The sequence below is a fragment of the Bombina bombina genome, chromosome 6 (genome assembly GCF_027579735.1).
Source record: "Bombina bombina isolate aBomBom1 chromosome 6, aBomBom1.pri, whole genome shotgun sequence".
NCBI lineage: Eukaryota > Metazoa > Chordata > Amphibia > Anura > Bombinatoridae > Bombina > Bombina bombina.
In genome coordinates this window covers 73,017,358-73,029,587 of record NC_069504.1, presented here as the reverse complement: position 1 = coordinate 73,029,587, position 12,230 = coordinate 73,017,358, and the positions used below count along the sequence as shown (strand labels likewise).

The window sequence follows — 12,230 nt, the reverse complement described above, 5'->3', positions numbered from 1 at the left end:
AGCTATTGAGTCAATGTCAAGAGGCATGTATACACAGCCACCAATCACCATCTAGCTCCCAGTAGTACATTGCTGCTTCTGAGCCTACTTAATTATGCTTTTCTACAAAGGATGCCAAGACAACAAAACAAATAAGATAATAGAAAAATAAAAATGTAATGTGATCACAAACCGTGAAATAATCACAATGAAAATAAAATAAGAAGTCCACATAATGTGAATAAAAATATTTGTAAACTGAAGTAAAGAAGAAAATTTCAAAGTTTAGAGGAAAGGAAGTCGGGAATAGCTGCAGCGATTCCAAGGATGTCTGTGTTGTATCTGTTGCAATGTGTATCTCAAATAAATGAAAAGAAATAAAGTGCACTGCCATAACGACCAGCAAAAATATACTTCATCCAATTTTGTACTCTTGTAAAGAGCTACAATAGCTCTAAGAGAATAGCCCAAAGTAAACGCCACCTCTTTTAGACATGAAGACATTTATTAAAACGGATAACAACAATATAATCTGCTAAAATGTCACTCATTAAAGGGACACTGAACCCAATTTTTTTCTTTCGTGATTCAGACAGAGCATGCCATTTTAAGCAACTTTCTAACTTACTCCTATTATCAAATTTTCTTGATTCCCTTGGTATCTTTATTTGAAATGCAAGAATGTAAGTTTAGATGCCTGCCCATTTTTGGTGAATAACCTGGGTTATTCTTGCTGATTGGTGGATAAATTCATCCAACAATAAAAAAGTGCTGTCCAGAGTTCTTGACCAAAAAACAAGCTTAGATGCCTTCTTTTTCAAATAAAGATAGCAAGTGAACGAAGAAAAATTGATAATAGGAGTAAATTAGAAACTTGCTTAAAATGGAATGCTCTTTCTGAATCACGAAAGAAAAAAAAAATGTGGGTTCAGTGTCCCTTTAAGGTGCCCCTGACAATAATTGCTGTCTTTAATTTAGAATTAAATCCTACTGTCCAAACTCCAATTTAAAGGGACATGAAACCCAAAAAAATTCTTTCATGATTTAGGTAGAACATACAATTTTAAACGACTTACCAGTTTACTACTATTAGCAAATTTGCTTCATACTATTGGTAGAAGGTGCAGAAATGCACTACTGGTTTCTAACTGAACCAATGACAATCGGTATATATATGCAGCCACCAATCGGCAGTAGGAACCTAGGTTCTTTGCTGTTCCTGCGGCTCAGTGGATCGGCTATATTTAACCCTTCCCTAGCAGCAGGTTCTACTCCAATGTACAGGTTTCACCTTAAAGATGGCTTTGTCAGGCGAATAAGTTTAAAGTGATGGTAAACTTTAACTTTTTTAGTTACATTATTTGTAATTATAAACTAAAAGATGCCGACTGTCATTTATGATAGACTTTCGAAACGCTTAATTTTTTTAAAATTAATGTTTTATGTTTTTCTATATATCGCCATCCCTCCGCCCGTAACGGATAATCTGTTTCCTATTTCACTGACATTCAGGCTATCGCCAATCTTATTGCGCCCCCTTTGCTAGACATCATAGGAGGCGCTATATGATTGGATACAGCCTGTATTGTCGGTAAAGTAGGAAATAGAGGAGGCGCGATTATGATTGGATGTAGCCTGAATCGTCAGTGAAGTAGGAAATAGACTATTCGTTATGGGTGGAGGGACGGCGACATATGGGAAAACATGAAAGGGTAATTAAATAAATAAAAAAATAAAAAAATTAAGCGTTTCCAAAGCCTTTCATGAATAAAAGTTCCCTATCTTTTAGTTTAAAATTGCAAATATTCTAACTAAAAAAGTTAGTTTACTATCTCTTTAAACGTTTATGTAGCGTGTCATATAAGCAGATGATATTGCTTTTATCAATATTGTTTTTTATCCATTTAAATATGTTTTAAAGTCTAGAAGAGTTCCAGTTTATGGAAGATATGATTTGGGCTATAGTAACTCTATACTCTATCTGGTACAAACTTGGATGAAGTTTATTTTTGTTGGATGTTACAGCATTGCACTATATTTCTTTTCATTTGTTTGAGGTACAAACTGCAATAGATACAACGGAGGCATCCTTGGAATCGCTGCAGCTGTTCCTTAATTCCTTTCCTACAAAGTTTTGATCTTTTGAGAGTTATTACTTTGCTTTGTTGCACTGTGATTTGTATTCCCATTATTTTGACATAAGCTAATAGTATTAAATACATTGAAAAAATACTCTATCTGAATGTTAAAAGCTTAATTTTGGCTTTACTGTCACTAAAATTTCATGTTTAACATCTCTTTAAACTGTCTCTATAGGATTTGTAGGCTTAGACATTCAGTATTGAAATATATCTCAGAATCCTCTTTCCTTTTTCTTTACAGCTTCAGATTCCGAACAAGATGCTGCTCTTAAATCTGCTCAGGAACGAGCTGAAATAGTTGCCAAATATGACAAGGTAAGTATCCATATATTTTTTTTAGTAAGCTTACTTAACACAGAGCTCATTCTACTCTTGTTCCCATTGGCAAATGTCTGTAGTAATGTAATATCTGATGTCCGTTATGGTCACATAATACGGTTTCCTTCATCCCCATCAATGGACTTGTAAGTAATCCACTTTAGATTTTTGGCTACGTTAGACTTGATCTCCTATATCAGAACTGGCATGAATCAGTTCTTGGCTAGTGTTCCCTCTAAGGCCAGCTTTGTGAGCAGTCCAGCAGTGAAACAGTTAATTAGAGCAATTGGTGAACACTACACAATGCAGACTACAAGGTATGGTTCTCTTATTAACTTTTTCACTGCTGGGCTGCTCACAAAACTTGCCTTAGAGTGAACACTGGCACAAATCCTGAAGCCATGGCACATAGAAAATCAATTCATGAATTGCTGGTATTTGTCATCATGGGCCTGGTGCGCAGTTCCATCTCACATTCTTCTACACATTTATCCTTTGTCATTTTCTCCAATGTAAGTTTTATATATTTATTGCCTCTCTCCCCATTCTATCTCACTTTATTTAACACAAAATGCTGTTAGCCTGTTGCATAGATTTAGTTTTTTTGGCTTTCGATCACATGATCATTTTTACCCATTTAACTATAAATTGATTAATTTTATGCAGGTACAGCAAGGCTCCTTCTGAGTTTTTCTGATCCGTTTTTTTTTTAAAGATTTAAAGTTTATTTTCTTTCGGTTTAGCTCAGGAGCGGAACTACAGGGGGTGCAAAGGCCGAAACTGTGACCCTTAGATTCGTGCACCTGGGCCCTGTGGTTTCTAGTTACGTCCTCTGGTTTAGCTTAAGTCCCTTGAGTGCTAACGACGGCTCAGAGCTGTCGCTAGCACTCAACCACCTTTTTAGCAATCCGGGGCCTCCTACCGACGCCCACCCTGGCGATCGGGCCTGAATAGTGACAGGCATCACCGAGGCTTCCCTTTACGTGCGGTAACGTCACGAGCAATGACTTGATGACGTCACCGCGCAACTTTATTTAAAATTTACAAAAGAAAGTATAGGGAAAGGGGGCATGCTGCTTAGAAGCCTGTATCTCAGGCATCTAAGCAGCTACAGACCCCCAAGACCAATCACCTAACCTTTCCAACGGTATAAGTCTTGAGGATCGAAAAAAAAAAAGTCAAATTTTTTCTTCATAAATAGAAACAGTCCACAGCTGCGTTCATTAATTTTGGGAAATAAGAACCTGACCACCAGGAGGAGGCCAAGACACCCCAGCCAAAGGCTTAAATACTCTTCCCACTTCCCTCATCCCCCAGTCATTCTTTGTCTTTCGTCCCAGGAGGTTGGCAGAGAAGTGTCAGAAGTTTGTTTTCATCTCTTATGGGACGGGAGTTTTAAGTAATCCTGTCAGTTTCTCAGTGAGATGGTTGAAAGTTAGAGTCCAGAGATGCAGGAAGAGTCTTTCTGCAAAACCATCCCGACTCATTTTAACAACTCCACAAGCAATCAGCATTGTCGAACTTTGCTGCCTGCTTCCTTCTCTCAAGTCCATGGCGGAGACGAGGCTACTATCCGTCACACTTTAGGGGGCCGTGTTCCTGTTCCACGGCGTAGATTCCGGTAAGATTGTTAGATTTTACTTCTTCATGATTTTACTGTAACTCATTTGTTCCTGCGAACTCACATGAAAAATACAGGGTCTCAGTGGGACTCCTTTAGTATCTTGGAATAAAGGGTTAATATCTCCTTAAGGGGGATTATTGAACAGGGTTTTCTCTTGTTAAGTGTATTCAGTCCACGGATCATCCATTACTTATGGGATATATTCCCTTCCCAACAGGAAGTTGCAAGAGGATCACCCAAAGCAGAGCTGCTATATAGCTCCTCCCCTCACATGTCATATCCAGTCATTCTCTTGCAACTCTCAACATAGATGGAGGTCACGAGAGGAGAGTGGTGTTTTATACTTAATTATTTCTTCAATCAAAAGTTTGTTATTTTTAAATGGCACCGGAGTGTGCTGTTTTTTTCCTCAGGCAGTACTTGGAAGAAGAATCTGCCTGTATTTTCTATGATCTTAGCAGAAGTAACTAAGATCCACTGGGTGTTCTCGCACATTCTGAGGAGTGGGGTAACTTCAGAAAGGGAATAGCATGCGGGGTCCCCTGCAAATAAGGTATGTGCAGTAAAATATTTTTCTAAGGAATGGAATTGACTAAGAAAATACTGCTGATACCGATGTTATGCAAGTACAGCCTTAAATGCAGTGGAAGTGACTGGTATCAGGCTGATTAATGTATATACAGTAAAGTAATTTTCTAGGAATGGAATTTGACTAAGAAAATGCTGCTATTACTGAAGTAATGTAATAAGTCTTAAATACAGTAGAAGGACTGGTATCAGGCTTATCATAGAGATACATACTCTTTAAAAAATAAAAGAAAAAGATGTTTAAAACGGTTGCTGGCATGTTTAATCGTTTTTGTGAGGTACTTTGGTGATAAAATTTATTGGGGCATGAATTTTCCACATGGCTGACTTATATTTTTGCATGGAAACAGTTAACTGAGGTTTCCCACTGTTGTAATATGAGTGGGAGGGGCCTATTTTAGCGCTTTTTTGCGCAGTAAAAATTCAGTCTCTGTCTTCCTGTTTCTTCCTGCATGACACAGGACGTCTCTAGAGAGCTCAGGGGACTTCAAAAGTCATTTTGAGGGAGGTAATCAGTCACAGCAGACCTGTGACAGTGTGTTTGACTGTGTTAAAAAACGTTTTTTTCTATATTATTATCCGTTTTGGGTATTAAGGGGTTAATCATCCATTTGCAAGTGGGTGCAATGCTCTGCTAACTTAATACATTTACTGTGAAAATTTGGTTGCTATAACTGATTTGGTTCTTTGTTATTTCAACTGTGACAATTTTTTGTGCTTCTTAAAGGCGCAGTAACGTTTTATTTAGTGCTTGTAAATTTATTTCAAAGTGTTTTCCAAGCTTGCTAGTCTCATTGCTAGTCTGTTTAAACATGTCTGACACAGATGAATCTGTTTGTTCATTATGTTTGAAGGCCAGTGTGGAGCCCCATAGAAATATGTGTACTAAATGTATTGATTTCACTTTAAATAATAAAGGTCAGTCTTTATCTATAAAAGAATTATCACCAGACGACGAGGGGGAAGTTATGCCGACTAACTCTCCTCACGTGTCAGTACCTTCGCCTCCCGCTCAGGAGGCGCGTGATATTGTGGCGCCAAGTACATCAGGGATGCCCATACAAATCACTTTACAAGACATGGCCACTATTATGAATAATACCCTGACAGAAGTATTATCTAAATTGCCAGAATTAAGAGGCAAGCGCGATAGCTCTGGGATAAGGACAGAGCGCGCTGGTGCTGTGAGAGCCATGTCTGATACTGCGTCACAGTTTGCAGAACATGAGGACGGAGAGCTTCATTCTGTGGGTGACGGATCTGATCCAGGGAAAACGGATTCAGAGATTTCTAATTTTAAATTTAAGCTTGAGAACCTCTGTGTATTGCTAGGGGAGGTTTTAGCGGCTCTGAATGACTATAATACAGTTGCAATTCCAGAGAAATTATGTAGGCTGGATAGATACTATGCGGTGCCGGTGTGTACTGACGTTTTTCCTATAACTAAAAGACTTACAGAAATTATTAGCAAGGAGTGGGATAGACCTGGTGTGCCCTTTTCCCCACCTCCTATATTTAGGAAAATGTTTACAATAGACGCCACTACACGGGACTTATGGCAAACGGTCCCCAAGGTGGAGGGAGCAGTTTCTACTTTAGCTAAGCGTACCACTATCCCGGTGGAGGATAGTTGTGCTTTTTCGGATCCAATGGATAAAAAATTAGGTTACCTTAAGAAAATGTTTGTTCAACAAGGTTTTATCTTACAGCCCCTTGCATGCATTGCGCCTGTCACTGCTGCTGCGGCATTCTGGTTTGAGTCTCTGGAAGAGGCCATTCACTCAGCTCCATTGGATGAAATCATGGACAAGCTTAAAGCACTTAAGCTAGCTAATGCATTTGTTTCTGATGCCATTGTACATTTAACTAAACTAACGGCTAAGAACTCTGGATTCGCCATCCAGGCGCGCAGTGCGCTATGGCTTAAATCCTGGTCAGCTGACGTGACTTCTAAATCTAAATTGCTTAATATTCCTTTCAAGGGGCAAACCTTATTCGGGCCCGGCTTGAAAGAAATTATTGCTGACATTACTGGAGGTAAGGGTCATACCCTTCCTCAGGACAGGGCCAAATCAAAGGCCAAACAGTCTAATGTTCGTGCCTTTCGAAACTTCAAGGCAGGAGCAGCATCAACTTCCTCCGCTCCAAAACAGGAAGGAACTGTTGCTTGTTACAGACAGGCCTGGAAAAATAATCAGTCCTGGAACAAGGGCAAGCATGCCAGAAAACCTACTACTGCCCCTAAGACAGCATGAAGGGATTGCCCCCTGTCCGGAAACGGATCTAGTGGGGGGCAGACTTTCTCTCTTCGCCCAGGCGTGGGCAAGAGATGTCCAGGATCCCTGGGTGTTGGAGATCATATCCCAGGGATATCTTCTGGACTTCAAGGCTTCTCCTCCACAAGGGAGATTTCATCTTTCAAGGTTATCAGCAAACCAAATAAAGAAAGAGGCATTTCTACGCTGTGTACAAGACCTCCTTATAATGGGGGTGATCCACCCAGTTCCGCGGACGGAACAAGGGCAGGGTTTTTACTCAAATCTGTTCGTGGTTCCCAAGAAAGAGGGAACCTTCAGACCAATCTTGGACCTAAAGATCTTAAACAAATTCCTAAGAGTTCCATCATTCAAAATGGAAACTATTCGAACCATCCTACCCATGATCCAAGAGGGTCAGTACATGACCACAGTGGACTTAAAGGATGCCTACCTTCACATACCGATTCACAAAGATCATTATCGGTACCTAAGATTTGCCTTCCTAGACAGGCATTACCAGTTTGTAGCTCTTCCCTTCGGGTTAGCTACGGCCCCGAGAATCTTTACAAAGGTTCTGGGCTCACTCCTGGCGGTTCTACGACCGCGAGGCATAGCGGTGGCTCCGTATCTAGACGACATCCTGATACAGGCATCAAGCTTTCAAATTGCCAAGTCTCATACAGAGATAGTTCTGGCATTTCTGAGGTCGCATGGGTGGAAGGTGAACGTGGAAAAGAGTTCTCTATCACCACTCACAAGAGTCTCCTTCCTAGGGACTCTTATAGATTCGGTAGAGATGAAAATTTACCTGACGGAGTCCAGGTTGTCAAAACTTCTAAATGCTTGCCGTGTCCTTCATTCCATTCCACGCCCGTCAGTGGCTCAGTGCATGGAAGTAATCGGCTTAATGGTAGCGGCAATGGACATAGTGCCATTTGCGTGCCTGCATCTCAGACCGCTGCAATTATGCATGCTAGGTCAGTGGAATGGGGATTACTCAGATTTGTCCCCTGTACTAAATCTGGACCAAGAAACCAGAGATTCTCTTCTCTGGTGGCTTTCTCGGTCCATCTGTCCAAGGGCATGACTTTTCGCAGGCCAGAGTGGACGATTATAACAACAGATGCCAGCCTTCTAGGTTGGGGCGCAGTCTGGAACTCCCTGAAGGCTCAGGGATCATGGACTCAGGAGGAGAAACTCCTTCCAATAAATATTCTGGAATTAAGAGCAATATTCAAGGCTCTTCTAACTTGGCCTCAGTTAGCAACACTGAGGTTCATCAGATTTCAGTCGGACAACATCACGTGTGGCTTACATCAACCATCAAGGGGGAACCAGGAGTTCCCTAGCGATGTTAGAAGTCTCAAAGATAATTCGCTGGGCAGAGTTTCACTCTTGCCACTTGTCAGCGATCCACATCCCAGGCGTGGAGAACTGGGAGGCGGACTTTCTAAGTCGCCAGACCTTTCATCCGGGGGAGTTGGAACTTCATCCGGAGGTGTTCGCTCAACTGATTCGTCATTGGGGCAAACCAGAACTGGATCTCATGGCGTCTCGCCAGAACGCCAAGCTTCCTCGTTACGGATCCAGGTCCAGAGACCCGGGAGCGGCGCTGATAGATGCTCTAGCAGCCCCTTGGGTCTTCAACATGGCTTATGTGTTTCCACCATTTCCGCTGCTGCCTCGACTGATTGCCAAGATCAAACAGGAGAGAACATCAGTGATTCTGATAGCGCCTGCGTGGCCACGCAGGACTTGGTATGCAGACCTAGTGGACATGTCGTCCTGTCCACCATGGTCTCTACCTCTGAAGCAGGACCTTCTAATACAAGGTCCTTTCAACCATCCAAATCTTATTTCTCTGAGGCTGACTGCATGGAGATTGAACGCTTGATCCTATCCAAGCGTGGCTTCTCAGAGTCAGTTATTGATACTTTAATACAGGCTCGGAAGCCTGTTACCAGAAAAATCTATCATAAGATATGGCGTAAATACTTATATTGGTGCAAATCCAAGAGTTACTCATGGAGTAAGGTTAGGATTCCTAGGATATTGTCCTTTCTACAAGAGGGTTTGGAAAAGGGCTTATCTGCTAGTTCGTTGAAGGGACAGATTTCTGCTCTGTCTATTCTTTTGCACAGGCGTCTGGCAGAAGTTCCAGACGTCCAGGCTTTTTGTCAGGCTTTGGCTAGGATTAAGCCTGTGTTTAAATCTGTTGTTCCTCCGTGGAGCTTAAACTTGGTTCTTAAAGTTCTTCAGGGTGTTCCGTTTGAACCCCTTCATTCCATTGATATTAAGCTTTTATCTTGGAAAGTTCTTTTTTTGATGGCTATTTCCTCGGCTCGAAGAGTCTCTGAGTTATCTGCTTTACATTGTGATTCTCCTTATCTGGTTTTCCATTCAGACAAGGTAGTTTTGCGTACTAAACCTGGGTTTTTACCTAAGGTAGTTTCTAACAGGAATATCAATCAAGAGATTGTTGTCCCATCATTGTGCCCTAATCCTTCTTCAAAGAAGGAACGTCTTTTGCATAATCTGGACATAGTCTGTGTCCTGAAATTCTATTTACAGGCAACTAAAGATTTTCGTCAAACTTCTTCCCTGTTTGTCGTTTATTCTGGACAGAGGAGAGGTCACAAAGCTTCGGCAACCTCTCTCTCTTTTTGGCTTCGTAGTATAATACGTTTAGCCTATGAGACTGCTGGACAGCAGCCTCCTGAAAGAATTACAGCTCATTCTACTAGAGCTGTGGCTTCCACCTGGCCTTTAAGAATGAGGCCTCTGTTGAACAGATTTGCAAGGCTGCGACTTGGTCTTCGCTTCACACCTTTTCGAAATTTTACAAATTTGACACTTTTGCTTCTTCGGAGGCTGTTTTTGGGAGAAAGGTTCTACAGGCAGTGGTTCCTTCCGTTTAAGTTCCTGCCTTGTCCCTCCCTTCATCCGTGTACTTAGCTTTGGTATTGGTATCCCATAAGTAATGGATGATCCATGGACTGAATACACTTAACAAGAGAAAACATAATTTATGCTTACCTGATAAATTTATTTCTCTTGTAGTGTATTCAGTCCACGGCCCGCCCTGTCTTTTTAAGGCAGATCTAAATTTTAATTAAAACTTCAGTCACCACTGCACCCTATGGTTTCTCCTTTCTTGTCTTGTTTCGGTCGAATGACTGGATATGACATGTGAGGGGAGGAGCTATATAGCAGCTCTGCTTTGGGTGATCCTCTTGCATCTTCCTGTTGGGAAGGGAATATATCCCATAAGTAATGGACGATCCGTGGACTGAATACACTACAAGAGAAATAAATTTATCAGGTAAGTATAAATTATGTTTTTTGTAATCATGTTTATGTGATTCAATCTGCTTATGTGTAGTGTTAACTGGGCTTGTGGCTTTTTGGAACATAACGGCCTTTTGAAGTGAATGCGACCTTACGGTTGGGAGCGCTTTTTTTGGACTGTATGGTTCACCTTGTGACCGGACGTGTCTACATTCTGATCTCCCATTTCTGCATTCCTGACTGTGTGGCGACGGAGAATTCTAGTCTGCTGGTGTCTGGTTCATATGAGGTGGTGAGTGCCCCAGCCATTGTGGGTGTCAGGTGCCATTTTTAATTGTTTTATATATATAGTCCATTTTTTTGGTATCCTTTACCCAGTTATGGAGGATGCTGATGTTGAGTTTGTTCAACTTTCTGATTCAGATTCTTCGTCCTGTGACGAATGCAAATTGGCCCCATTGACTCAAGTCAGTCAGTTATGTTCTTTAGGCCGCCCTAGAGCGCCTTGTTCGTCGGGCTCGGGGATTCAAAGGACTGCTGAGCCATCCGCCTCCGGGAGGCGAGTTTCCTACCGCTCCCTACTACTACACATGCGGTAACCCAGGTCATGTGTTTTCCTCCTCGGAGGGTGGATTGTTCTCCCCAAGGTTGTGGCACGTTTTCTCTCTTACATGCTTTTGGAGCTTGCTCGTCTTCAAAGTCCAGATGTTTATTTGCGATTGCGCTCGTGCCCGATTGCCCCAGGTCTCTTGGCCAATTGCCCCAGGTCTCTTGGCCACTGGAGGGCATGTGCAGTTCTCTGCGGGTGTAACTGTTCCTAAATGTTGTGTCTTTCATTACAGGCTGGCTCGCCTTCGTGTTTTACTCTGACACGTTTTTGAGCTTTTAGGGGACCCTATCCTTCTCGGGTTATGGGACTCATCAGTCTCCTCCTTCAAATGGCTCACCTCGTTAGACATGGGGGGATGAAGTAATCTCCTTTAAGTCTTGTAATCAAGATCCTTCCCAGTTTTGTTGGAGGAACAGGCTTTCCGTTTGGCTGGTCCTGCAGATCTTTCTGTTCTTCTTGGACGTTAACCCTTGGGTTGCCTGTTATTTTATTTTATCCGGTTAGGATGAATTTTCTTTTCTTTTTCATACTATGTTTCCTGCGGGAACTTAAAAATCTCTGGGATCGATACTCACTGTTTGCTTCTACAAAAGTTGTTCGGGACACGTTAGTCCCATGTTTGTCTGTTTTTCTTCCTTCCTCTCTGATTGCGGATTTAGCCAGCTTGGCAGTTATGACCCTGGTTGCAGGCTGGTCCTGCTTGGGTTCAGATCTTCTGTCTCGCGGCTTATTCAGATACGTGGCACCTATTATACCTTGCTGGTCAGGTTGATCTTAACATTATTTATGTTCTTGTTATTTGTTTTACAAGTTTCAGCTAAGCATTCTCAAGAGGACTTGCGGGTCCGTGCGGCTCTCGGGATTGTTTGAGTCCTAAATAGCAGTCTCTCTGGTGACTGGGTCAGTGAATTTTGCTGCGTCACTCTCTGTTGTTTCCGATACCCTCACAATCTAGAGTATTCCTTCCCACGTGGTGGGAAAATTAGAGGGTTTAGTGCCTCTTTCCGCCGGTCGGGGCGGTGTTGCTTTAGGAAATTGTCCTTTTTGGACTTGTTCCTTTAGTGGTTCTCTTCTTCTTTGAGTTGTTCCTGTCCATCTGGGGAGCTGCTGGCACTGCATTGAGACTTAGTCAGGTGGCCTTGCTAGATCTCCTTGTCTATGAGTAAGGCTACTATACAGCCGAAACGCGTAAGACACTATTTACTCAGCTGTTCTTATGCTTGACACTTTGTTTTAAGTGTTTTAAGATTTTTTTCATATGTTTCTGAAAAAAAGCTTTTTTTATGCTATATAGTGTCTTGAGACTTGCCTGGTCCTTAGGTCTAATGCCTGCTCGAATGGCTTTAGGTTGAAGTGGCGTGTCCATTCTTCTGCCCTTTTGGGGGCCGATCTTGGGTTCCTTTCGGTTCCCTTGCTTTCAGATC

The 12,230-nt window shown here is 42.0% G+C and overlaps 1 protein-coding gene across 1 annotated transcript in view; it reads left to right on the top strand.

The window, feature by feature from the left end:
- USP6NL (USP6 N-terminal like) overlaps positions 1-12,230 on the top strand; it is a 739,612-nt gene that overhangs the window by 235,785 nt on the left and 491,597 nt on the right. Inside the window, exon 2 of the mRNA XM_053716462.1 lies at positions 2,362-2,435. Coding sequence (XP_053572437.1) covers positions 2,362-2,435 — 74 coding nt within the window. The remainder of the gene's footprint in view (positions 1-2,361; positions 2,436-12,230) is intronic.